Source organism: Elephas maximus, chromosome 14 (assembly GCF_024166365.1).
Source record: "Elephas maximus indicus isolate mEleMax1 chromosome 14, mEleMax1 primary haplotype, whole genome shotgun sequence".
In the NCBI taxonomy this organism is placed as follows: domain Eukaryota; kingdom Metazoa; phylum Chordata; class Mammalia; order Proboscidea; family Elephantidae; genus Elephas; species Elephas maximus.
In genome coordinates this window covers 35,865,928-35,891,905 of record NC_064832.1, presented here as the reverse complement: position 1 = coordinate 35,891,905, position 25,978 = coordinate 35,865,928, and the positions used below count along the sequence as shown (strand labels likewise).

The window sequence follows — 25,978 nt, the reverse complement described above, 5'->3', positions numbered from 1 at the left end:
TGAAAGGAAAGAAAGGAACATGAAGGATTTGCATTAAAACTTTAGGATGCCATACATAAATACATCTGAATTTTCATTTTTTATCATTGCTAACAGGTTTGTAAATCATCCACGTGGCTCAAGAGTTTTCTTCTACTGGGGTGAGGGGAGGAAAGAGGGAGGTATAACCTAGAACAGAAAAATCTTTCAGTATTTCCAACTCTAAAGCAGAGAGAACAGAGAAGTTTTCACCACGAAGGCTGTAAAGACAAATGAAAGAGACATAGGTAAGATTAGCAAGTCAATGAGTAGGTCATTCTATAGCTGATGAATACTTCATTCCAATTACTGGATACCTTTCCTCCTTTTACTTAAATACCAATCCATTACAAAACCCAAATGGATAGATTCTAGAATACATCTAAGGAGCCCTGGTGGCACCGTGGTTAAGCACTCGGATGCTAACCGAAAGGCTGGCGGTTTGAACCCACCAGCCACTCCAAGGGAGAAAGATGTGGCAGTCTTCTTCCATAAAGATTACAGCCTTGGAAACTCTATGGGGCAGTTCTACCCTGTCCTATAGGGTCACTATGTGTCACAATCGACTTGACCACTCACAACAACAAAATACGCCTACATTTTCATTTCGATCAGAAATGCTTAAAACACTTTAACATTAATATCTGAAATAAACTCAAGATAAAATTTTTTTAAAATGATCAAATTAGGGGACAGTAATTAATAAATCTTAATAGAGCATATTAACATACATAGATCGAAGTTTAGTTTTTACTTATATGCTAAATATGCAAGGTAATATATCTGGACTTTATTATAATTAATGATTACTTAATGGGACTTTAACATGCTGACTTAAGTGGCAGAATAGAAATCTTAGGACACTCGAAGTGGTTTTTTGTCAGATGCGTCAAAGTCCCTGTAATACCTACAAGTTACAAAAAAATGATTTGATATCACCAAATGGAATAAAATATTGAAGTGAGAAAAATAATTTCACTTTCTTAGGGCATTTAGCCAGGTTTCTTATTGGTTTTTTGTTGTTGTCGCTTCTTTATTTTTGCTGGTAAAAATTCAATTTTTCTTCTCTTGGGGCCAGAAAAATTCAGCCCATATTTGATTAACTTTTTTTTCTTTTTTCCATTGAAAGCAAACACTACTCTAAATTTCACCTGTGGTCTAGTTTTAGAATTTCCTTGTCTTTATGAAAAATCTCAAGCAAATTGAAAAAATTAAATAAAGTGTCTACCCCAAAGATGTTTACCATTTCTTTATATCCATATAAATAAATACTATTCAAAATATCAAATATTTAAGCTTGAAACATTATTACAACAAACTGCAATCACATTAAGACCAACTGCAAGTTTTAATCCTAAACATTTCTTATTCAATTCTAAGAGTTACTTTGAAACTTTATTATACGCTAGAAAAGCCAAATGCATACATAAGTTAGAAATGCCAGAATAGAGCTTAAAACTAATGTTCTTGAAGAAAATTATACAGCATAACTGGCTAGCTCTACTCTGAGATACTTTGACCTAGAAGCTTGTCTCTATCGCAAGCAAATTGTTGCCCAATATAAGTCTTAGTTTAAAATACCAAAGGTCATGTCTTAAGTTCTAATGTTCAAATGTTCACTATTTCATCATCGTCTTGATTTTGTTTAAAATACGTGTATTTTAAAACTACACTCCCCACCCCCCCCAAACCACATGATTAAACAAGGAAACAGTATACTCTGTTATTAAATTATCCTGGAAAAACTCTGTGATCTCACTTTAGGAATGCTCAAGCTACTCTGTATGGGCAAGCCTAAATGGCCTTATTTCAAAACCAAAAGTAGCTGTTACTGGACAACTGGACTTTTCTTTAAGTTTCAATTTATTCAGTAAATATTTAATAACTGCCTACTATATATAAGGCATCATGTTAGATTCTGCAGAGGATCCCAAGAATAAGACATCTGTATTCTTAAGGAGCTTATGGAACAGGGGAAAAAACCTTTTAAATACATAATAACAGCAAACATCTATGTATTACTGGGCAGTGTTTTAAACATATATCAACTTATTCCTCACAACAGCCCTGTGAGACAGGTACTGTTACTGCTTTCAATTTGTAGATGAGGAAAATGAGGCTCCGAGAGGCTGTCACCAGCTTCAGGGCCACAGCTAGTAAGAGGTGGAACTGGAATGCAGGCAGTGTGGTTCCAGAGTCCATACTTTTAACCACTCTGCCCTGTTGACTTGAAAATAATGATTAAGGCAGAGTGTGGATAAGTGTCATCTTTTTAAAGAGCAAAAATAAATGTTCATTGAGTTTCCAAAAGAAGGTCACATCTAATCAGGTAAAGGGGACACATAAGAAAAAGCAAGAAGTTATGCTAAGATAGTATATTAAAAGTATGTATAAAAAGTCAGCTAGAAAGGAGCAATAGGGAGGCACTAAAGATTTTTGAGCTGCGTGTTGAGAGGGCATATTTAAAAATGATGACTCTTATAGCTGGGGATGAGGAAGGTGGGCTTGGGTGCTGGGTGATTAGTAAGGTGTCTACCCAAAACAGTACAAAGAAGTAGACACAGCCTGGATAATGGAGGTGGGAAGGAGAAGAGAAAGGAAAGCAAGACACGTTATAGAATCTGAGACTACAGAACTGGATAATTGACAGACTGCTGTGTGCCAGGAACTGGGGACTCAGGAATAAGCATGGGGGAGAAATGAGAAAGTGGAGTCAAAGGTGACTAAGCTTGTGAGGCCAGATGACTGGACAATCAGGACAATCATTAACAGAAACTACGACATAGGAGGAGGAGCTCCTACGGAACACGAGGCAGTCACTCAGACAGGACAGGGCAGCGGAGAAGAGGTCCAGGTGGAAGCTAAGGACTTGGAGTCATCTGCAGAGTAAGCTGACAGAAAGGAACAAAACCGACTAAGGGGATAACCTTTACGTGCCCACACGTAGCTCCTGGGAGGAAGGGTAAAAACCAAAACCAAACCTGTTGCCCAGTGGATTTTGACTCATAGTGACCCTAGAGGACAGAGTAGAAACTGCCCCATACAGTTTCCAAGGATTCAAACTGCCGAACTTTTGGTTAGCAGCTAAGCTCTTAACCACTGTGCCACCAGAGCTCCAGAGGAAGGATAAATTGCCAAGAAAAGAGATATAAGTAGCAGAAGAATAAAACCAGGCTAGTGCAGTGTCAAAATAAGGAAGGTTCAAAAAGGAGGGAAAGACCAGGCTTAGCAAGGTCCAAGAGGGCAAGGACTCAGAGTGGTATGTTGTACTAAGAACGAAGAATCTGCATTTTTCTTTCCAAATTTTACACTCAAAGTAAAGATTTTATATTAAATTATTTTTTCAAACTTACAAATTCTAAACATGTAGGTATTGATACTACCCCTAAAGCTCACACAAGAAACTAAAGTACCCCAAATACTACAGAACTACACTCATGCTGGAGATTACAGGCAAGCTGAGAATAATGAAGCCTCAGTATAAACAAAATGTACAGCTTCCTGGAATGTTGACTTTACTGATATTAGATAATATATTATTTCATATTAAAACAAATTAAAACGTATTATGGAGTAAAATAGGAGATTCATAAGTCTTCAAAAAAATTTCACACTGGCCTCAAGCCCCTTCAAGTTTGCCTCCCAAATTTCCCCTGTGTTTGAATTTGTTCTCCCCCAATCTTTCTCCCTGTCCTCAAACAGCCTTAATAGATCAGCCTAAGTGATTACCATGGGGGTGGGTACTAGAGGCTGTGACCGCACATACAGGAGGTGCCTTTGTAGTCTTGGGCAGTCAGAGGCAGCTTCCCAGAGGAGTTACATGACCTTAACTTGGGAGACAAAAATAATATATGCCAAATACATACATAAAACTCTCTTACCCTGCCCTGAAGATCTAGAAGGAATTAAAACTAAAATCATGTTGATAAAATGGGGTGCTTGTAGTTGAGAGACACTGACGAGTGTTTTGCTTTTATTTCAGTACTATCAATGACTGCATTTCCTACTCTTTATATATAAAAGATAAAATTATCTTTCTGAATTCACTACATTCTTTATAATTAAAGTTCATTTAACCTTACAGGGATGTTTAATAGCCAACAGTAGAATTTTGAGATTGATATGCCTGTGGTTAGTTTGGTTGGTTAAGTATGACATAATGAACCCATGGTTCCAGTGTTCATACGTTCTAATAAACTTCACTTTTCCATGGAGTAATCCTGGCCAGTTACCCTCAATTACACTGCAGATGGGCATAATATGGATTCAGTGGAAGAGGAGATGAATTAGTATAACATTACCACCCGGATAACAGAAAAAGCCTCCCACACATAGCTCTTTGCTGCTGCTCTTATTCCTCTACAATCCATTTCTCCATTCAACAGTCTGAATAATCTTTTAAAAAATATTTTTCAGATTATGATGCACAGACTCCCAAGGCCCAATTAAAACCCCTCAATAGTCTTATTCTCAGTGTAATAGGAACCTAACTCCTCTGTTGTTACAGATATGTGCCATCAAGTCGATTCTGACTGATGGTGATCCTATATGGCAGAGTAGAACTGCCTCCATAGGGTTTCCTAGGCTGTAATCTTTATGGGAGCAGATTGCCAGGTCTTTTCTATCGTAGAACGGCTGGTGGGTTTGAACCACTGACCTTCTGGTTGGTAGCCAAGCACTTACCCATTGTCCCACTGGGACTCCTCTGACTCCTATAAACCGAAAAAACCAAACCCACTGCCGTCGAGTTGATTCTGAATCATAGAGGTCTTGTAGGACAGACTAGAACTGCCTTATAGGGCTTCTGAGGCTACAAATCTTCATGAAAGCAGACTGCCACATCTTTCTCCCATGGAGGGTTGATGGATTCGAACCACCAACCTTTCCGTTAGCAGCCATGCACTTTAACCACTGAGCCACCAGCGCTCCTCCTAACTCCTATCCAAAAAACCAAAACCAAACCCACTGCCATTGAGTCGACTCCGACGCATAGCGACCGTATAGGACAGAGTAGAACTGCCCCGTAGAGTTTCCAAGGAGCACCTGGCAGAATCGAGCTGCGACCTCTTGGTTAAGAGCCGTAGCACTTAACCACTACCCCACCAGGGTTTCCATATCTAGACCCTGCTTACCTCTGCAACTTCATTTCACACTACTGTCCCTCTTCCTGCCCATACTCCAGCCACCCTGGCCTTCCTTTTGCAAGTCAAGCTCCTTTCCATGGCAGAACCCTTGCACTTCTGTCCTCTCTAACAGAACATAAAGACATACACACAGCCCCCATCCTCATAGTTAAGAATTTCTGAGGAGTGAAGTATCTACTCAAAAAGAACAACAAACCATATAAATAGCTCATGAAGCCCCACGTGACAGGCATAAAGTGGCAGATAAAGCATCAATCTTGGCAGGCTAAAATGATAAGTTGCGGGAAATGAATGCTAATAAGCCATATTCATTAAATGAGGGACTCTGTTACTAACAACATGGAAATCTCTGTGTAGTGTGCCTTTAAAACCAGAAGAGCCAACAAATTTCCACAAAATTATTAGAAACAAAATAGTAAAAAAAAAACAAAACAGTTATTAAGAACGGCACAGGCAACACCGGTGCCTCCTGAAGCAAACATTACTGTGCCGGATCCAAACGTCGAGAGGATAGGGAACACAGGGAAGCCAGACTTACGAGAGCCATAGAGACCGGGGGGGCTCCTGAATCTATTTCCCAGAAATAAGCTTTAAACCTTGAACTAAGACTATCCAATGAAGCCTGTGTTAAACAAGTGAGCTCACTTAATAAAAAATGTTTGCCTTGAGCATTGTGCTCTTACAAAAAATGATCTGCATGAGTTCAAACTGACAACAGTTAATCTAAAGTACAGATGAGAACTTTAAGGGGAGAGAGTCTAAATTAACGGTGATATGACAATATGGTACAGATAGTAAGAACAGAGACACGTGTGAAGTATGTAACCAATGCCACTAAAGTGCACATGTAGAAATTGCGAGTGGGCTTATGTTCGGTCACGTACATTGCCATCAAAAATAAATTAAAAAAAAAAGTACTTACACACACACACACACAAAAAGAGAAAGGATAGGAAAATTGTAATACATCTTTAAGACTAAAAAACCTGGAAGTCCTGCCCTGAAAAACATAAAGCTAAAAACTTGATCCAAGTCTATTACATTAGGAAAGATACAGTAAGAACATGCAATTGTTCACTAAAGTCTAGTTACTGGAACTAAAAGGGAAGAAACAGGAGACAGACAGTTCAAAGAAGAAACAAAATTGTATTTTTAACATGTTTAACATTTACTCAAAGTAATTCATATTAAAACAAGATATTATTTTCACCTACCAAATCAGGGAATTAGAACAAAAAAAGTAAAACAAATATCTGGACAAGGGAAATAAGAACTCTCAAACACTGCTAGTGAAAGTACAGTCAAAGCCCATTTGAAAAGAAATTTGTCAGCGTAATTTAAACCAAAAAACTAAATTGGTTGCCCCTGAGTCAATTTCCACTCATAGTGACTCTGCAGGACAGAGCAGAACTGCTCCGAAGGGTTTCCAAGGCTGTAATCTTTACAGAAAGAAGCAGACTGCTACCTGTTTCTCCCAAGGAACAACTCGGGGGTTCCAACTGCCTTTTGATTCACCTTTTGATTAGCAGCTGAGCACTTAACCATTGCGCCACCAGGGCTCCTCAGTACATATCAGGGGTCTTAAAAATGTTCATAATCTTTCATCCAGTAAATATCACTTCTGTGAATTAACCCAAGGAAATAATTCTAAATGCATAAAAAGTTTAATATGTAAATATGAATGTTCATTAAAGTACTACTTATAATAAAACAGTCAAAAAATGAACGTCTGTTAATAAGGGCATAAATAAACTAATAATGATACATGTGTACAATGCATTCATATAGTAAGGAAAAACGTTTTTGAAGAACTTGTGATAACCGGAAAAAAGGTTAAGTTAAAAAATTATGTAATGTTGTACAATTTCAAACATCTTAAAACATTAACAAAAATCTGCGACTAAAATTTTTCTGCTTTTCTACAGTTGAACTGTAATAAGGGGAAAATAAAGTTACTTTATCAATAAGCTAATTCTAATTTACAATTGGGAGGATAGAATAAGGGATGCTATGAACTTCATAAAACATCTACTCAGCTGTCTAGCTTCCCCAGCAGGTTTTGGTACCGTAAGATCAGGAGCTGTGTCTTTTTTTTTTTAATCTCTACCATCTATCACATCGGTTGGCATATAGTAGCTGCTCAATAAATTAGAACATGACAACATGAAAACACCTAGCCATCTAAAGTCCAGCTTTCTAAAAATACACACACACACACACACTTTTTTTAAACAATTAGTAACCAGTTGACCAAGCCGAAAATCTGGGAAACCCTGGTGGTGCAGCAATTAAGAGCTATGGCTGCTAACCAAAAGGTCAGCAGTTCATACCCACCAGGCGCTCCTTAGAAACTACGAGGCGGTTCTACTCTGTCCTATAGGGTTGCCTTGAGTCGGAACTGACTCGACGGCAATGGGTTTGGTTTTGGTTTTATGTAGTACTCTATTAAAAATAAATGTTACCGCCAATAAATGCCTTTTCTTCTTCTTTTTTAATCTTTAAAGAAAGCAGTGGGAAGAGTTTCATGCTTAAAATTTAAGTTTGAGCACAGAAGGACTATTTAGATTTGGTTAGGCGAGGAGCTCGAATACCAATAGGTTAAGAGGAACTGCTCAAACAAAAGCCATCATTAGAATCTTGTCATTCCTTAAATGCTCCTGTTACCAAGAGGTCCACCTTCAACCTTCTGCTCCTCTCATTCTACACACACTTCTGGGTGATCGCATCTACTCCTGTAGCTTTAATTACCACCACTAAGATGACAGCTCCCAAATCATTACCTTCACTTCAGAATTTTATCCCAACCTTCAGGCTCAAATTTGAATGCCTCTTGGCTATCCTCTACTTGGACATTTGTTTTAACTCGTCATGCTCGAACTGAAGTAATCTTCCCCTCTGTAAACTTGTTCATACTCTACTGTATTTCTGTGAAACAAAATGACTTCCCACCTAGAAAACCAGGTCATCTTTCGTTTATCCTTTTCCCTACACCTACATCCATCAATTAATAAGATTTAGGAATTCCTAAGTATTTCTTAAATCAATTTCTTCTTTTCTATCTCTAAGCCCTCTGTCCTAATTCAGGCCCACGTTCGCTCTTGCCTAAATTCTGAAATTGCCTGCTAGTTGGTTTTCTTGCCTCTAATGCTAACACGTCATTCTTTGTCAGAGATCAGTAATCTTGTCCCTCCTTTGTCTTCACACTGATGAAATGTTCTTGGTATGGATGTCTGCACTATTAAGTCAGCTCCTGCATGAAGGAAGAGAGTTTCTCTCATACCATTTTGCTTTACTTTTTGTGGAACTAAGTTAAAATGGATTCACGCATAAGATCTAATAAATGACGGACAGCAATCGTTGTCTCAGATGCTGTATCTCAAGTATGAACATATTTATTTATTTTTAAAATGTGTGTAGATGCTTTTTGGAATCCATGCAATAACAATTCATTTAAATCTCTGGAGAGAAAGATGTGGCAGCCAGCTTCCATACAGATTACAACCTTGGAAACCCTATGGGGCAGTTCTACTCTGTCCTATAAGGTCGCTATGAGTTAGAATTGACTTGACGGCAACTGGGTGCTAGAAATGATAATTTTTTTGTCACGCATTTTCTAATCATTGTATACAAAAAAAACAAAGATCTTTGAATTTTTTTTATAATTCAAATAGGCCTTCACACCTGAAAATGTGGAGATAACTGGATTAGGAAGAAATTGGCCTAGCAAAACAGGGCAAATGTTTAACAACAGAACCAAACCAAACCCAGGTGCCATCCATTATGACTTGATGGCAACCTCAAGCGTGTCAGAGAACTGCACTCCGTAGATTTTCAATGACTGATGCTTGGAAGTAAATTGTCAGGCCCTTCTTCTGAGGTGTCTCTGGGAGGACTCAAATCTCCAATTTCTGGTTAGCAGAACAGCGTATTAACTATTTGTACCACCCAGGGACTCCCTAACAATAGAAAGCACTCCAGAAATAACATGAATTGACTAGAAAAGAAATCAGTTTGTAAAAATTAGCTAAGTTTTCTTTTCATTTTGATTCAGAATTTGTAGAAATCCTATCAGCTAAGTAAAACATATCCAATTATAGTCACCATGAACAATATCAGCCAATGGTATGCTGAACCGTAACAGAGAATCTTCTCTTATTTCTTCTACCCTTTCCTTCTAAGTATGCTCTAAAGTTAGCTAGTTAGGGCTTTGAAGAGAAGAGAATTCAGACGAAAAGTTGCCTCACTAGGCATGAGCAACCCTAGACACCAGCTAAAAATAATTTTGCTAGATAAACCTTGAAGATGGCCTACATTAAACTAACGTATTATAAATACAGCAGAAAAAATTGGGGACAGTTGCTTTCAACATGTGGTAGCTACAGATAAGTAAAATTTTGTTTACTAAGAAGGGAAATATAAGCTGACATGCTACCTTTTCTATTACCCAGTTTTCCTTTATATTCAAAACATCTGAGAGACATTCTAATTAAAACTCATTCTGAATATGATCTGACCATCTGGAGAAAATATAAATTATTTGTTAAATGCTGCTAGAACCAGGAGCCATCTGAAAAAACAAATTTGGATCCACTCTGCGCACTAAGTAAACTCCAAAGAGGCTGAAGATTTATATAGAAAAAAACGAAACCAGTTGTTAAAGAAAACATAATTTCTTTATACCCTGGAACAGGAAAGGTCTTTCTGACTAAAATTCCACAGTCATGAAAGGAGAGTTTGGTGGACTTGACTATGTAAAAATCAAAAACCTCTGCATGGCCAAAAAGAAAAAAAAAAGGCACCGTTAGCAAAATCAAAGGTAAATGTCAAACTGGGAAAAAATTACTCATATAACTAACAAAAAATGTCCATGATACATGAAGAGGTCTCAGATATTAATTTAAAAAAAAGACCAATAATTCAATAGAATAATGGGCAAAGAATAGGAATTAGCACTACAAGGAATAGAAAATATATATATGAAAAGTGCTTAGTCACTCCTAAGAAACACCCAAATGGAAACTACTGTGAGATACGATTTTCACCTAATAGATAGGCAAAAATCCAGAGGTTCCACAGCACACTCCCAGGACAAGGCAGCAGAGATACGGGCATTCTCATCCACTGCTAGTGGGAGTGTGAAGTGGTACACTCTCACGGAGGGCAATTTAGCAATATGCATCAAAATTACAAGTGCACGCCCTTTGACCCAGCAATCCTACTTCTTGGAATATAAATTACAAACTTATGAATATACGTACACAGACAGGAAATGACATACATACAAGGTAACTTATTGTTTGTAGTAGCAAAAGAGCCAAACTAAAAAGTACATTAATTGGAGATTTGTTAAATAAAATATGGTACATCCATAGGATACAGTGCTGTTGTTGTTTCATTGCCAGCGAGTCAGTTCCAACTATACAACTGTAAAAATGACAAGGACAAGTCTATTCACTATACGGAAAGACTGCCAAGAAATACTGTTAAATGAAAAAAGCAAGGGGCAGAACGGTGTATACAGTGTGCTACCTTTTGTGTAAAATTTGAAAAAGTGAAGAAATTAGTATATAAATTCTTTTTTTGTTTTTAGTATATAAATTCTTAATTGCTTGTATATCTAGACTCTCTGAAGGAATACGTAAAGAACTTAATGGTAGTTGCCTAGGGGCTACAGCTAGGGAGTTGGGTAGTACTGCCTGAATTTGTAGCAGAAGTAGGAGAGAAACTTTGCAATATGTACAATTTTTAAACCTACTAAAAGTTTTAAAAGGAAAACCACTTCACTTCAAATAAGCAGTCACGTCAGAGGGGAAAAGAGAAATATGAAAAAAAAAACATGCTTCTGGTATACTATTTCTGAGACTAGGCAAACATTTTTTCATGTTCTGCCTTTATAAACTTTTTGTAATGGATAGTTGAAAAAGTGGGGTTGATTTTAATAAAAACATATTCCATTTCCAAAACGTAGTTTTAAATGCTTTAGCTAATGTGTACTATCTCTAGAATAATGTTACTGCATAACTTCAGCATCTAGGCTATTAAAAGAGTTTTTCTTACCGAACATCATTAGTTTGCTTGGGAATCACTGAGGGTGCTAGAAGTTGATGCTGAACAAGGAGGGGGCACACCTCTTCCATCTCCCCTCCAACACGGAAAACCTCCCTCTTAATCCTGACAACCCCAGTATTTTTTTTTTAAATACTCTCTTAATAGCCTAAAATAGTCTCCTAATAAAAATTCCTAAAGACTAGGATTCAGGCTCCCAAAGGATACCTGGGTGTAGTGGCTAATGGAAACTTGTCACATGATAGCCAGCTGACAGAAAAGAAACCCCAGGACATCACACCACATCAAACCACGGGCAGACCATACTCAAAACACATCCAGTTAAAGTAGCAAAACATGACTCTTTACAAACACTCCATAGCCAATCCAGTAAGTAGAAAAGATGAGGCCAAGGCTACTTGCAATTTCTCCTTTCAAAGACAGGATTTTCCCTCTGTAATTCCTTTCCTTTCCCCTATTTCTGGAAATAGCAACACTGATTCTCAAAGCAGAAAATAAAACATTTTGGCGAAAGCAGAATGAATACCACCAAGACGAAGGACCATCTTGTCTGTCAGTTTGTTGTACTGTGGTAGTTTATGGATTGCTACAATGCTGGAAGCTATTCCACTAAGATTTCAAATACCAGCAGGGTAACCAATGGTGGACAAATTTTAACGAGCTCCCAGATGAACACAGACTAGGGAGAAAGGCCTGGTGATCTACTTCTGAAAATTAGCCAATGGAAACCCTATGGATCGCAACAGAATATTATTCAGTATAGTTCTGGAAAATACAGCCCCCTAGGTTGGAAGGTGCTCAAAATATTAAGTGGCCAAAACAATGGACTCGGGCATACCAACAATCATGAAGATGGTACAGGACTGAGCAATGTTTTGTTCTGCTATACATGGGGTCACTGTTGAGTCTGTGTGGATTCAAAGGCAGCTAACAACAACAAGATGCAAAAGGGAATGGCAGTCTCTTACCCAGTCCCACCCAGTTGTTAGTCATCCCCTCTTTTTGTCTCCTCCTGACCTCTCAGCTCTATAACATACCATTGATTTTAAAAAAGCAACTTGGAATTGTAGCTGTCTGATCTACCATGCTCCCCTTCTAGTCTGGGATCAAGTACATACACACGTACACACATGTGTACGTGTGTGTGTTTGCATGAGCCATCTTCACGATGTATATACATACATGTACATATATGTATATGTATAATATAGACATCTAAGTGTAATTAGATCCAGACTGTATGACGGCATCTTTATAAAACACACACACATACACCTTTCAATCCTCAGAGGTAACAACTGAAACGGAAGCTATTTTTCAAAATTTATTTATCATCCTGTGCTACTACTGCCCATTTTATAAATATTTACTCTCTTACACTTATACACTTGCCTATGAACATTATATCTGAAATACAGGACAGCAATGGTAACACCACTGTTAATATAAAAATAAAACTAAATTACTCCCCCCTCAGTAAAGTGTTGGTAAAAATTGGAGAAAATGAACAGTGAGCATAAATTAGAAAATTTCCCAGAAGAAATTATCCCCTATAATTTCTAAGACGTATCAATATTAAACAGAAGATAATCATTAAGCTTTCAAACTGAAAATGTACAGAAATCCAATTCCTTGATCTGTCAACACCTGAGCATTTATTTTCTAGCCTAACACTGTTATTTTCATTAAATGTCTACAAATTAAATAAATCTCCAGGACACACGTCATCACATTCAAAATAATTTTTGATGAAAAATGAAGTTAAAAATCCCAGAAGAAAACTAATATACTACTTCCAAGTGGAAGTAAACAAATATTAATTTACAAAGCGTTTTTCTAATTGATCGAATTCTCATTCCCCTCAAAAAGGCAAAGTTAAATATAGCTTATTTTATTCAGTTTTAATTGCAGTATCTAGCTATTAAAGTATCAACAGATGTAGTATTACTACTTTCATCAAACTTTGCTTTAATACTAATCTAAGACTATACAGTTGTTTAATTCAGAAAGAGTTTGATGATCTACAGATAAAAAAATTTCTTTCAGGGAATTAAGGGGATGGAAAAAAATTAAGGATTGTTAAGTAAGGCTGGAATTTATTTTAATTGACAAGTAAATTATTTTAATTTGGAAGGACTGTGTGGGAAAGCCCAAATTTTCTATAACCATACTCTAAACCAGTAATCTCCATGATAAGCTGTGAAAGACAATCAATCTACTTCCTGCAGGAAGAAAATACTAGAATTTCTATTTTTATTTATCTTAAAAAGTAAGACATTGTAAAAGACCTATACAAAGAAAACTACAAAGCTCTACTACAAGAAATTCAAAAGGACATACTTAAGTGGAAAAACATACCTTGCTCATGGATAGGAAGACTTAACACAGTAAAAATGTCTATATTCTACCAAAAGCCATCTATACATTTAACGCACTTCCGATCCAAATTCCAATGTCATATTTTAAGGAGACAGAGAAACAAATCACCAATTTCATATGGAAGGGAAAGAAGCCCCGGATAAGCAAAGCATTACTGAAAAAGAAGAAGAAAGTGGGAGGCCTCACTCTACCTGATTTCAGAAGCTATTATACAGCTACAGTAGTCAAAACAGCCTGGTACTGGTACAACAACAGGCACATAGACCAATGGAACAGAATTGAGAACCCAGATATAGATCCATCCATGTATGAGCAGCTGATATTTGACAAAGGACCAGTGTCAGTTAATTGGGGAAAAGATAGTCTTTTTAACAAATGGTGCTGGCATAACTGGATAAACCATTTGCAAAAAAATGAAACAGGACCCATACCTCACACCATGCACAAAAACTAACTCCAAGTGGATCAAAGACCTAAACATAAAGACTAAAACGATAAAGATCATGGAAGAAAAAATAGGGACAACCCTAGGAGCCCTAATACAAGGCATAAACAGAATACAAAACACTACCAAAAATGATGAAGAGAAACCCGATAACTGGGAGCTCCTAAAAATCAAACACCTATGCTCATCCAAAGACTTCACCAAAAGAGTAAAAAGACCACCGACAGACTGGGAAAGAATTTCCAGCTATGACATCTCCGACCAGCGCCTGATCTCTAAAATCTACATGATTCTGTCAAAACTCGACCACAAAAAGACAAACAACCCAATCAAAAAGTGGGCAAAGGATATGAACACACATTTCACTAAAGAAGATATTCAGGCAGCCAACAGATACATGAGAAAATGCTCTCGATCATTAGCCATTAGAGAAATGCAAATAAAAACTACGATGAGATTCTATCTCACACCAACAAGGCTGGCATTAATCCAAAAAACACAAAATAATAAATGTTGGAGAGGCTGCGGAGAGATTGGAACTCTCATACACTGCTGGTGGGAATGTAAAATGGTACAACCACTTTGGAAATCTATCTGGCGTTATCTTAAACAGTTAGAAATAGAACTACCATACAACCCAGAAATCCCACTCCTCGGAATATACCCTAGAGATACAAGAGCCTTCACACAAACAGATATATGCACACCCATGTTTATTGCAGCTCTGTTTACAATAGCAAAAAGTTGGAAGCAACCAAGGTGTCCATCAACGGATGAATGGTTAAATAAATTATGGTATATTCACACAATGGAATACTACGCATCGATAAAGAACAGTGACGAATCTGTGAAACATTTCATAACATGGAGGAACCTGGAAGGCATTATGCTGAGCGAAATTAGTCAGAGGCAAAAGGACAAATATTGTGTAAGACCACTATTATAAGATCTTGAGAAATAGTAAACCTGAGAAGAATACATACTCTTGTGGTTACGAGGGGGGGAGGGAGGGAGGGTGGGAGAGAGTTTTTTTATTGATTAATCAGTAGATAAGAACTGCTTTAGGTGAAGGGAAAGACAACACTCATTACATGGAAGGTCAGCTCAACTGGACTGGACCAAAAGCAAAGAAGTTTCTGGGATAAAATAAATGCTTCAAAGGTCAGCGGAGCAAGGGCGGGGGTCTGGGGAACATGGTTTGCAGGGACTTCTAAGTCAATTGGCAAAATAATTCTATTATGAAATCATTCTGCATCCCACTTTGAAATGTGGCGTCTGGGGTCTTAAATGCTAACAAGCGGCCATCTAAGATGCATCAATTGGCCTCAACCCACCTGGAGCAAAGGAAAATGAAGAACACCAAGGCCACACGACAACTAAGAGCCCAAGAGACAGAAAGGGCCACATCAACCAGAGACCTACATCATCCTGAGACCAGAAGAACTAGTTGGTGCCCGGCCACAATCGATGACTGCCCTGACAGGGAGCACAACAGAGGACCCCTGAGGGAGCAGGAGATCAGTGGGATGCAGACCCCAAATTCTCATAAAAAGACCAAACTTAATGGTCTGACTGAGACTAGAGGAATCCCGGCGGCCATGGACCCCAGACCTTCTGTTGGCACAGGACAGGAACCATCCCCGAAGACAACTCATCAGACATGAAAGGGACTGGTCAGCGGGTGGGAGAGAGACGCTAATGAAGAGTGAGCTAATTATATCAGGTGGACACTTGAGATTGTGTTGGCAACTCTTGTCTGGAGGGGGGATGGGAGGATAGAGAGAGAGGGAAGCCGGCAAAATTGTCACGAAAGGAGAGACTGAAAGGGCTGACTCAAGAGGGGGAGAACAAGTGGGAGTACGGAGTAAGATGTATGTAAACTTATATGTGACAGACTGATTGGATTTGTAAACGTTCACTTGAAGCTTAATAAAAGTTAATAAAAAAAAAAAGTAAGACATTGAGTTCTGCTATTTGATACACAAACTGACATTGGCACACTCTTTCGTTATATGTTACCCATCAACTCCACTGCCTGAGCTGTGTCCAAAGTGAGGTTTCCTCAGTGGTAGTCCCACAAAGGTACAGAAGTTTTCAGTAGCATCTTTACTTGGTTACTTTCAATGGGTTAAATTTTACTGCAGTTTATGGGTATCTGATCAAGTTATATTGTTTTAACCAAAATAACCTATATTGAATGGATAAATAGCCTCAAAATGTTCTTGCAAGGGAACCTAGGATTCCGATAATCTTAGTAATCCAAACATAAACAAAAGGAAAATGGCAGAACTGAGTGTTTCTAGTACAAGCAGATTAGTTGATAAAAGCAACATGCTGATCCGATTACACAACAACCACCAGCATAAATCAAGAATTCTATTTGAAATACAAATTTGCGTCTACTATCAAAGATAATAAGGAGCCCTGGTGGCACAATGGTTAAGAGATCGGTTGCCAACTGAAAGATTAACAGCTCGAAACCCCCAGCCACTGTGCCACGCTCCACGGGGGGAAAAGACCTGGTGATCCGCTTGTTCTCTTAAAGATTTTAGCCTAGGAAACCTCATGGGGCAGTTCTACTCTGTTATAAAAGATCGCTTAGAGTTGAAATCAACTTGACCGCACACAACAATGATGTCATCTTTTGATAATCATAGTCCTAAATATATATTGTATTATCAGAAATTAAATCAATTCAAACATAAAGCCTTTGCTATTAGCAAGATATCTAAAAAGTAAACATCCAGAACATAAAGACAAACAACTATGTTTTTTAAAGACACGTGTAAAGCCATGCAATATTCAATCCAGCTCTTTTGACATTTTACAACACTTACTAAATATTAAAAAACCAAACCTGGTTGCTGTTGAGTCAGTTCTGACTCAAAGCAACCCTATATGACAGAGTAGAACTGCCCATAGGGTTTCCAAGGCTGTAAACTCTCCTATAGGGTCGCTATGAGTTGGAATCGACTCGATGGCACTGGTTTTTTTTTTTAATCTTTATGGGGAAACTCTGGTGGTGTAGTGGTTAAGTGCTATGGCTGCTAACCAAAGGGTCAGCAGTTCAAATCCACCAGGCACTCCTTGGAAACTCTATGGGGCAGTTCTACTCTGTCCTATAAGGTCGCTATGAGTCAGAATCGACTCAATGGCACTGGGTATGGCTTTTTTTTTTTTTTTTTTTTTTTTGGTTTTAATCTTTATGGGAGCAGACTGCCACATCTTTCTCCCATGGAGCAGCTAGTGGGTTCAAGCCACCGACCTTTCAGTCAGCAGCCAATAACAAATAGCTATATTACATTGGAAAAGTACTTGTTCTTCCTCCTGTGGTAAAAACGGGTGAAATGATAAACCAAGAATAGTATAATGACAAATTAAAATGCAATCCTTTATCAGTAAATATTGTTGAAAGAATTACAGGAAAGACTGCTTAATGTTCGAAGAAAGGAGTATTAGAGCAAATTATGTAGTATGGAAGGTTAGATACAAGATAAAAGGAGAGATATTTCTTAACAAGCCTCAGCCTATGCTATTTGCTAGATTCTATTTCCCAAATGTGTAAAGGATTAAAGGAAAATTCTACCAGAGAAAATCTAATCTCAAGAGCAAATTAATCAACAGTGTAGGTGTAACTTCTGATGAATCAGCTGCTTTAGTTAGAAAAGGAATTCTCAAATAAATTTAGAGATATAGCAACTCACATCAAAATTATTCACTGCATCATTCGGTCACAGGCAAGTTATTGCAGCAAAAAAACTGAAGAAGTGTACACTAAATGTCCCAGGATATCATCACTAAGATTAATTTTCTAAGAAATGAGACTTTGAAAATAGAAAAAAAAAATCATTAGGATATCTCTAATGACATAGGGAGAGACTGAAAACCTTTTCACCTATCTACAGAGTTATCCACTTCCCCTATCACGAGTTATATATTGTAAAGAATTTAAAAGAGATTGAACTTAAAGATGGGCTATGATTTTTCTTTTAGAAAAACATTCCAAATCTGCTGACCTTTTTTGTGGTGAAAAAAAGGTTAAGCTACAAAGCAGAATCTTCAAAACAATAAACACACTGAATCTGTACCTTCTATATAAAGGGAATGATTAAAAAATCCCCATAGTTTTGTGGTTGTAGTAAGAATGTTGATTTTTTTTTTTTTAATCAGTCATTTGTATACATGAAAACAATTTTTAACCTGCTTCAAAATCTTTCAACAGAAGCATATAAATACTGGCTTTTTAATCTATTTTTTTCTTAAATGGTAGAAATTAAAAACCTTTTGATTAGGTAAAAGGACTAATTAACACTGGGGAAGACAGAAATTCACTACCTCAATTTCACCAAAAATTCAGTTGGATGAATTGCTGAACGGCTTTTAAACCTAAGAATCATGATCTAGAAAGAAAGCATGGTCATTTGAATTTATGGCTCAGACAGCCATTAAAAAAAAAAAGGTATCAAAATAAACTGACCTAAGAATCAGGTTCATATCCCTCTGTCACAAAGTATATAACCAATATTTAAAAAAATACTGCAGCACGTTACAGATGGATGTTTAGAAACATCCCCATCATTATGTAATTTGCACTGAAATGTTGAGAGTGATTTAAAAAAAAACCCCACATCTAGACATTAAAGGTGAACTAAAAAAAAAAAAAACTTCTGACATTTTTATAGATGTGAGCAATGAAAAACTATATAACAAATTTGATTTCCCTACAGACTCTCCTTTTCCTATAAAGGCACCAATCTTAAACAGAAATTAAGATGACATCAAAAAGCGCAGCCAAAAAAATAATATCCAGTTTTTAATTGAAAAAATATAAAGTTATAATTTCCATTCTCTTCTATAACATTAAATTTTTTCTTTCCTAGTGGAGCCAACATGTCACAACAGCTCAATACTTTTCCAAGAATATACATGAGGAGTTGAATCTTTTAGGATAACCTCGGCTTCATTATATAAATTGACATTTTTAGTGGATGGAGTAAAAAAGGCAATTCAAATTTGGCATTAAGAAACTTAATAAGATGAATGTAATATATTTAAATAACATTTTGGAATTTACTGTGTGCCATCAAGTCAATTCTGACTCACAGAGACTCTATATGACACTAGAACTGCCCCATAGGTTCTCCTAGGCTGTAATCTTTATGAAGAAATTGAAGATATTTACCACATTCTGCAATCTGAAATTGATCAAACGTGCAACCAAGATGCATTGATAATTACTGGTGATTGGAGTGCAAAAGCTAGAAACAAAGAAGGATTGGTAGTTGGAAAATAGGGCCTTGGTAACAGAAATGATGCTGGAGATCTCATGATAGAATTTTGCAAGACCAATGACATATTCACTGGAAATACTTTTTTTCAACAACAAAAAATTGCAACTATACATGTGGCCCTTGCCAGATGGACTACACAGGAATCAAACTGACTACACCTATGGAAACAGACTATGGAGAAGCTCAATATCATCAGTCAGGACAAGACCAGGGGCCGACTGCGGAACAAACCATAAATTGCTCATGTGCAAGTTCACGTTAAAGCTGAAGAAAATTAAAACAAGTCCATGAGAGCCAAAGTATGGCCTTGAATATATCCTGCCTGAATGTGGAGACCATCTCAAGAATAGATTTGATGCACTGATCACTAGTGATCCAACACCAGACAAGTAGTGGAATGATATCAAGGACACCATACGTGAAGAAAGCAAAAGGTCATTAAAAAGACAGGAAAGAATAAAAAGACCAAAATGGATATCAGAAGAGACTCCGAAACTTGCCCCTGAATGTAGAGTAGCCAAAGGGAAGGGAAGAAATGATGAAGTAAAAGAGCTGAACAGAAGATTTCAAAGGGTGGCTCAAGAGACAATGTATTATAATGAAATGTGCAAAGACCTAGAGTTAGAAAACCAAAAGGGAAGAACACAGCATTTTTCAAGCTGAAAGACCTGAAGAAAAAATCCCAGCCTTGAGTTGCAATACTGAAGGAGTCTGTGCGTAAAATATCGAAGAGTGCAGGAAGCATCAAAAGAAGATGGAAGGAATACACAGAGTCACCGTACCAAAAAGAATTGGTCGATATTCAGTCATTTCAGGAGGTAGCATATGATCAAGAATCAAAGGTACTAAAAGAAGTCCAAGCAACACTGAAGGCAATGGAGAAAAACAAGTCTCCAGGAACTGACAGAGTACCAACCGAGATGTTTCAACAAATGGATGCAATACTGAAAGTGCTCACTTATCTATGGCAAGAAAGTTGGAAGATGGCTACCTGGCCAACCAACTGGAAGAATACATTATTTATGCCCATTCCAAAGAAAGGTAATCCAAAAGAATGCAGAAATTCATTGAACAATATCATTAACATCACATGCAAGTAAAATTTTGCTAAAGATAATTAAAAAACGGTTGCAGCAGTACATAGGCAGGAAACTACCAGAAATTCAAACCAGATTCAGAAGAGGACATGGAACAAGGGATATCATTGCTGATGTCAGATGGATAAGGAGAGAATACCAGAAATACTTGTATTTTACTGACTAGGCAAAGACATTTGACTCTGTGAATCATAAAAAATTATGAATAACATTGTGAAGAATGGGAATTCCAGAACACTCAATTGTGTTCACGCAGAACCTGTACGTAGACCAAGAGCCAGTAGTTCAAACAGAACAAGGGGATACAGCCTGGTTTAAAATCTGGAAAGATGAGCATCAGGGTTGTATCCTTTTACCATACTTATTTGCTCAGCATACACATATTCAGTCTGTACGCAGAGCAAATAACCTGAGAAGCTGGACTATGTGAAGAAAAATGCTGCATCAGGACTGGAGGAAGATTCATCAACAGACAGCAATATGCAGATGTCACAACTTTGCTTGCTGAAAGGGAAGAAGGCTTAGTAATGGACTACAGCCTTCAGTATGGATTACTCCTCAAAATAAAGAAAACAAAAATCCTCACAAATGGAGCAATAGACAACATCATGATAAACACAGAAAAGATTGAAGTTGTCAAGGATTTCATATTACTTCGATCCACGATCAATGCCCATGGAAGCAGCAGTCAAGAATATTGCATAGGGCAAATCTGTTGCAAAAGACCTCTTTAAAGTGTTACAAAGCAAAGATGTCACTTTGAGGACTAAGGTGGCCCTGACTCAAGCCATGGGATTTTAAATCTCCTCTGTATGAATGCAAAAACTGGACAATGAAAAAGGAAGACAGAAGAATTGGTGCTTTTTATTATGTTGCTGGCACAGAATATGAAATATAACATGGACTGCCAGAGAATAAACTAATTTTATCTTGGAAGAAGTACAGCCAGAATGCTCCTCAGAAGTGAGAATGGTCTGACGTACTTTGGACATGTTAACAGGAGGGACCAGTTCCCAGACAGGGACATCAGGCTTGATAAAGTAAAGAGGAAGACCCTCAATGAGATGGATCGACACAGTGGCTGCAACAATGGGCTCAAACATAGCAACAATTGTGAGGATAGCGCAGGACTGGGCAGTGGTCACTGTGAGTCGGGACTGACTCAACGGCACCTAACAACAATCTTTACAGGAGCACGTCACCAGGCCTTTTCTACTGCAGAGCGACTGGTGGGTTATAATACCTTTTGGTTGGCAACTGAACTCTTAACCATTGTGGCACTAGGGCTCCTTTGGAATTTACTTAACTAGAAAATGTGTATAAAACGTGTCTTCAATCAGTTAGTCCTATATCCACCACCAGCAGGAAAAATTCAAATAACAAAGAAGGTGAATGCTAGCAGGTTATCAGTTTGTTTTTGTTTTTTAATGTACTGAATTTTGCAACTTGGAAATCAAGGCTGTTTTACTAATTCATATGAAAAATGGAAGCAGAGCTGCTGACTATTTTAAAAACCTGATAGCCATTACAAGATTATTTTTAACGTCTTCTTCAAGACAATATTTAAAAACATAAGTCCGTTTTCATTAAGCAACGTTTTCCATGAAGACTTTTATTAAGATACTTATACATTTACATTGCAATGCCACCAACTTAAAAAAGTAGTCTGCATACTTAAAATGTCTGAATAAAAATTACTTATGAAAAACTAGTAAATCCTTATGAATAAAGCTGTAGAAGTTTTGGGAAGCACTTAATTATTTTATACAGCAATTTTCATCAGTGTGATAATAGTGACTATCTTAACCGTTAGATGAATATGAAGGTTATTCTCTGCTTGCAAAGAAATACTATAAATTCAATCAAGAAAACAAAGAAATGTAGCTCTATGTTTAGCAAAGAAACATGTTTAAGTTTTGAAAGATGCTGGAGGTGGTTCATTCCCTATTAATTCAAACATGCACATTTTCTCAAAGTAAAGCAAAAAAATTTAAAAAGTAGTTAAATACATCAGTGAACTTTTTGCTCCACTAAAGGACATCTTACTACCACTCTGACAGTTGAAAATGGATACTTTGTTGTTTAGTAATGTACTGAAGTAGCACTACCCAATTTTCAGAATAAAAATGCACTAAACTTACAACTGCCACAAAGCTGTTCTGAAGACTGCTAGGCAATTCAAACAAGAAAAACACAAATTGCTATAATGTACATAATTTTAAAACAATGATGCACAGTTAATAAGTATTTTAAGTGATTGCAAAGGCTGAAGTGATTAGTTTATTACAACTATCAAATGCCAGACTACCAAGGGTGTTATTCAGACCCTAGCAACACAGCCCCGAAATTTACAAAAAGGGTTTTTTCTTTTTACAATTTTTTTAAGTTTCCTTTGAGAATCTATATGTTAAATAGCGTACTGAGCCATTCCATTCTAAATGTCTCTTATACAAGGTATAATCTGAGTCAAGACACAAAATTAAATCTATTATGGAAACAACCTCTTTCGCCCTTTTACCATTCTGCAGGCAAGGTAGAGAGGAGAATCTCCTGAACTGAGAGGAGTGAAAACAGAAATGCTTCTGGCGGGTTAATCTTCCGATAAGAATCAAAAGTATGAGAAAAAAAAGAAATGGTCAATTAATAAAACGAAAAGCTATAAAAAAAAAAAAAGCAATCATTCACTATGCATCACCCTCAACTGAAAAATCCATGTGATATTCTTAAACTATCACTAAATATTCCTTCCCAGAGATGATCCCAAGTTAAAGAAACTTGAAAGCTCAGAAAGTAATCAAATCTACATTTAAAGCCAAATTAATTAAAATGAGTTGAATATTTTATCTGCAAAGTCAGAAACAAGTCTCATTTTTCAGTTTTGGAAGGCCTCAATAGAACCATCGTTAAGTGCCAGTAATTCTCTTAAAGTGTCAGTCTAAACATTACAGTTTGAAATTTTTTTAAAATACCATTTCTTTGATAATCATATAGAAAGGTAGGAGGCTGGGAGAGAACATTACAGTTCAAGTTAATTCGATTTTATAGAAAATTCTTTCAACAACATTACTGCAAACTCATCTTCCATCGACTCTAAGCAACAAATTTTTACACCTCTCTCAAATTGGCTTTCTTCTTTCATTGATCACTTCCCTTTATCTTTTTTTCCCTTAGTAAAAGAAAAATAAGGGTGGCACCTTAAGACTTGATAAAATTAAGCAAGGTACTGTGCCAAGCACTGGAAAAGTTATAAGCAAAACAGGATAGTCTCTTGAGGTTTTTGGCTAGGGGGAGAAATGGCACACGAAAATTTAAAATTGGGACTATAAACATGATACAATAGGTACATGGCACTATGAGGGAAAACAGAATGGTAATCTAGCCTCTTCAAGAACATCAGTGGAGGCCTTCTAGTGATGAAGATGTGACCACCACACTGAGACGTTTAAGGGTAAGATTGAGAGTAAAAGTGGAGAGTGAGACCAAAAAGCGATCCAAGGTAAGACTGGAGAGGTAAATAGACTTAAGGCTTTCGGGTCTTCACAAATTATATTAAGGATTTTTGTTTCCTAAGAGCAATGGAAAGTCAGTTGAATATTTTAATTATTCAGATAAACATTATTAAATTTATTTCTTGCAAACAGCACTCTGACTACACTGTGGAGAATGAATTCAACTAGGACAAGGATGTATACAAGCAGATCGCTTATAATAGCACTGTCATAGTTCAGGTTAGGAAACAATGGATTGAGCCAGGGTAGTGACAACAGAAAAACAGATTGTTGAGATATTTAAGACACAAAAATCAACAGGACTGGATGATGGATTGGTTAAAGGAGGTATAAAGAATAGGAATATTCAGGGTGACACCTAGGTTTCCAGCGTGCATAACTGGATGGATGGGGTGACATTTACTAAAATGAGTTATGCTAAATGAAACCCAGATTAAAGATCATAAATTCATAAATCGTGTTTTAAGTGACATGTCAAATAGCTAGTTAGATCTGTAAGACTGGCCAGTGTTATATACTTAAATCATCTATATAAAGGTATTAATCTGCAGTATGGATACAGATGCTCAAGGAATTGGGAGATGATCAAGGATGCAGGCTGAGAAATCCCCATACAGAAAGGCTGGGTGAAGTGAGAATGAGTCTGCAAATCAGTGTGTGCAACTCTCAATCTGCAGCCCAGCCAGAAAGGGAAGAGAACCAGAGGAGGGTGTAATCAATTGTGTTGATTGCTGCTGAAAGAGTACAAGAATGAAAAGATATGAAAACTGTCAGTGAAAAGGTCACTGGTAACCTTCATATTTCAGTGACATAATTAGGGGTGGAAGCAAGATTTGAGTGAGTTGAGGAGGAAGAAATGGAGAGAACATTATAGACAGTTAAAAGTCTGCGTACACAGAGGAAGAGATGGGGCAGTAGCTGGTTTTATATAAATCAATGGCAGGTTTTTTTGTTCTCAATTGGAGAGACTCAAATACGTTTTTATGTATATGAAGGATCTAGGTTCTTCCCTACAAAGAAGGAAGACATTGAATATGGAAAAAAATGAAAGTATCATAATACATTTAAGCAAACAGAGGGGATAAGATCCAGAACATAGGTGGAGGACAGGAGGGGTGGTGAAGTCAGATTTATGTTTGGTGACAAATAAATGAATGAGGTCCCATCTGATAGCTTTAATTTCTCTGTAAAGCTGAGAAAGCTGCACGTTAACTTAATGTAAGCGTACTCTAATGTAATAGTTTTAGTTAAATTAGGAGACCTTTAAATAATAGAAACACTTTTACGTTTATTACAGTGCCTGGTACATGTTTTACATATATTAGTCTGTTTAAACCTCAGAACAACTCTGTGAGGCAGGTGTGTTAATCAGTCCCTTCTACAGATGAGGAAAGTGAGGAACAGAGAGGTTACGTGACTTGTCCAAGGTGAGTAGCAGCGCTGGGCACACAAATCCACGCACTGACTCTAGAGTCAATGCCCAATCAGTATGTTGTATGACCTCTTGGTCGCCTGATGTGCTCCTACAGTGCCCGTATTATCACCACAGATTGGTGGTTTCTTCAGAGCCTAAGTCTGGAAAAGGTAGGATGAGAGTTATTGATCCCATGTTATCACATAATGAAAATACAAACACAACTAATAAGACTAGGCAATAAGACTTCATAAATTCGCCCCTGAAATCACCAGTTCACACTATTGAGAAAAAAAATCCCCAAAATTTGTGGGTTTTTTTTTTTCTTTTTAAATCTTTTATTGCTTATTTTCCAGGACTGTAACAACTTTCTTACAGTACTGAAGTGCATTGGGGCATTAGGGTTCAGTGGTGAATTCCTGCCTTCCATGCGAGATAACTGTGTTCAATTCCCAGGCAACGCACTTCATGCACAGCCACTACCCGTCTGTCAGTGGAGGCCTGCATGCTGCTATGATGTGAGCGGTTTTCAGCAGAGCTTCCAGACTAAGACGGGCTAGGAAAGAAGGCCTGGAGATCTACTTACAAAAATCAGCCAACAAAAATTCTATGGAT

General features: G+C 37.3%; 1 protein-coding gene across 3 annotated transcripts in view; it reads right to left on the bottom strand.

The window, feature by feature from the left end:
- The window catches only part of TSC22D1 (TSC22 domain family member 1), a 154,551-nt gene that overhangs the window by 78,418 nt on the left and 50,155 nt on the right, over positions 1-25,978 (bottom strand). The window contains exon 2 of one of the 3 annotated variants that reach the window (XM_049852932.1): positions 23,147-25,524. The exons of the other annotated variants lie outside the window; for them this stretch is intronic. Within the exon in view, the coding sequence (XP_049708889.1) occupies positions 25,512-25,524 (13 nt within the window). The 3' untranslated portion in view covers positions 23,147-25,511. Of the gene's footprint in view, positions 1-23,146; positions 25,525-25,978 lie in introns of those variants that run through there. 3 annotated transcript variants of the gene reach the window in all.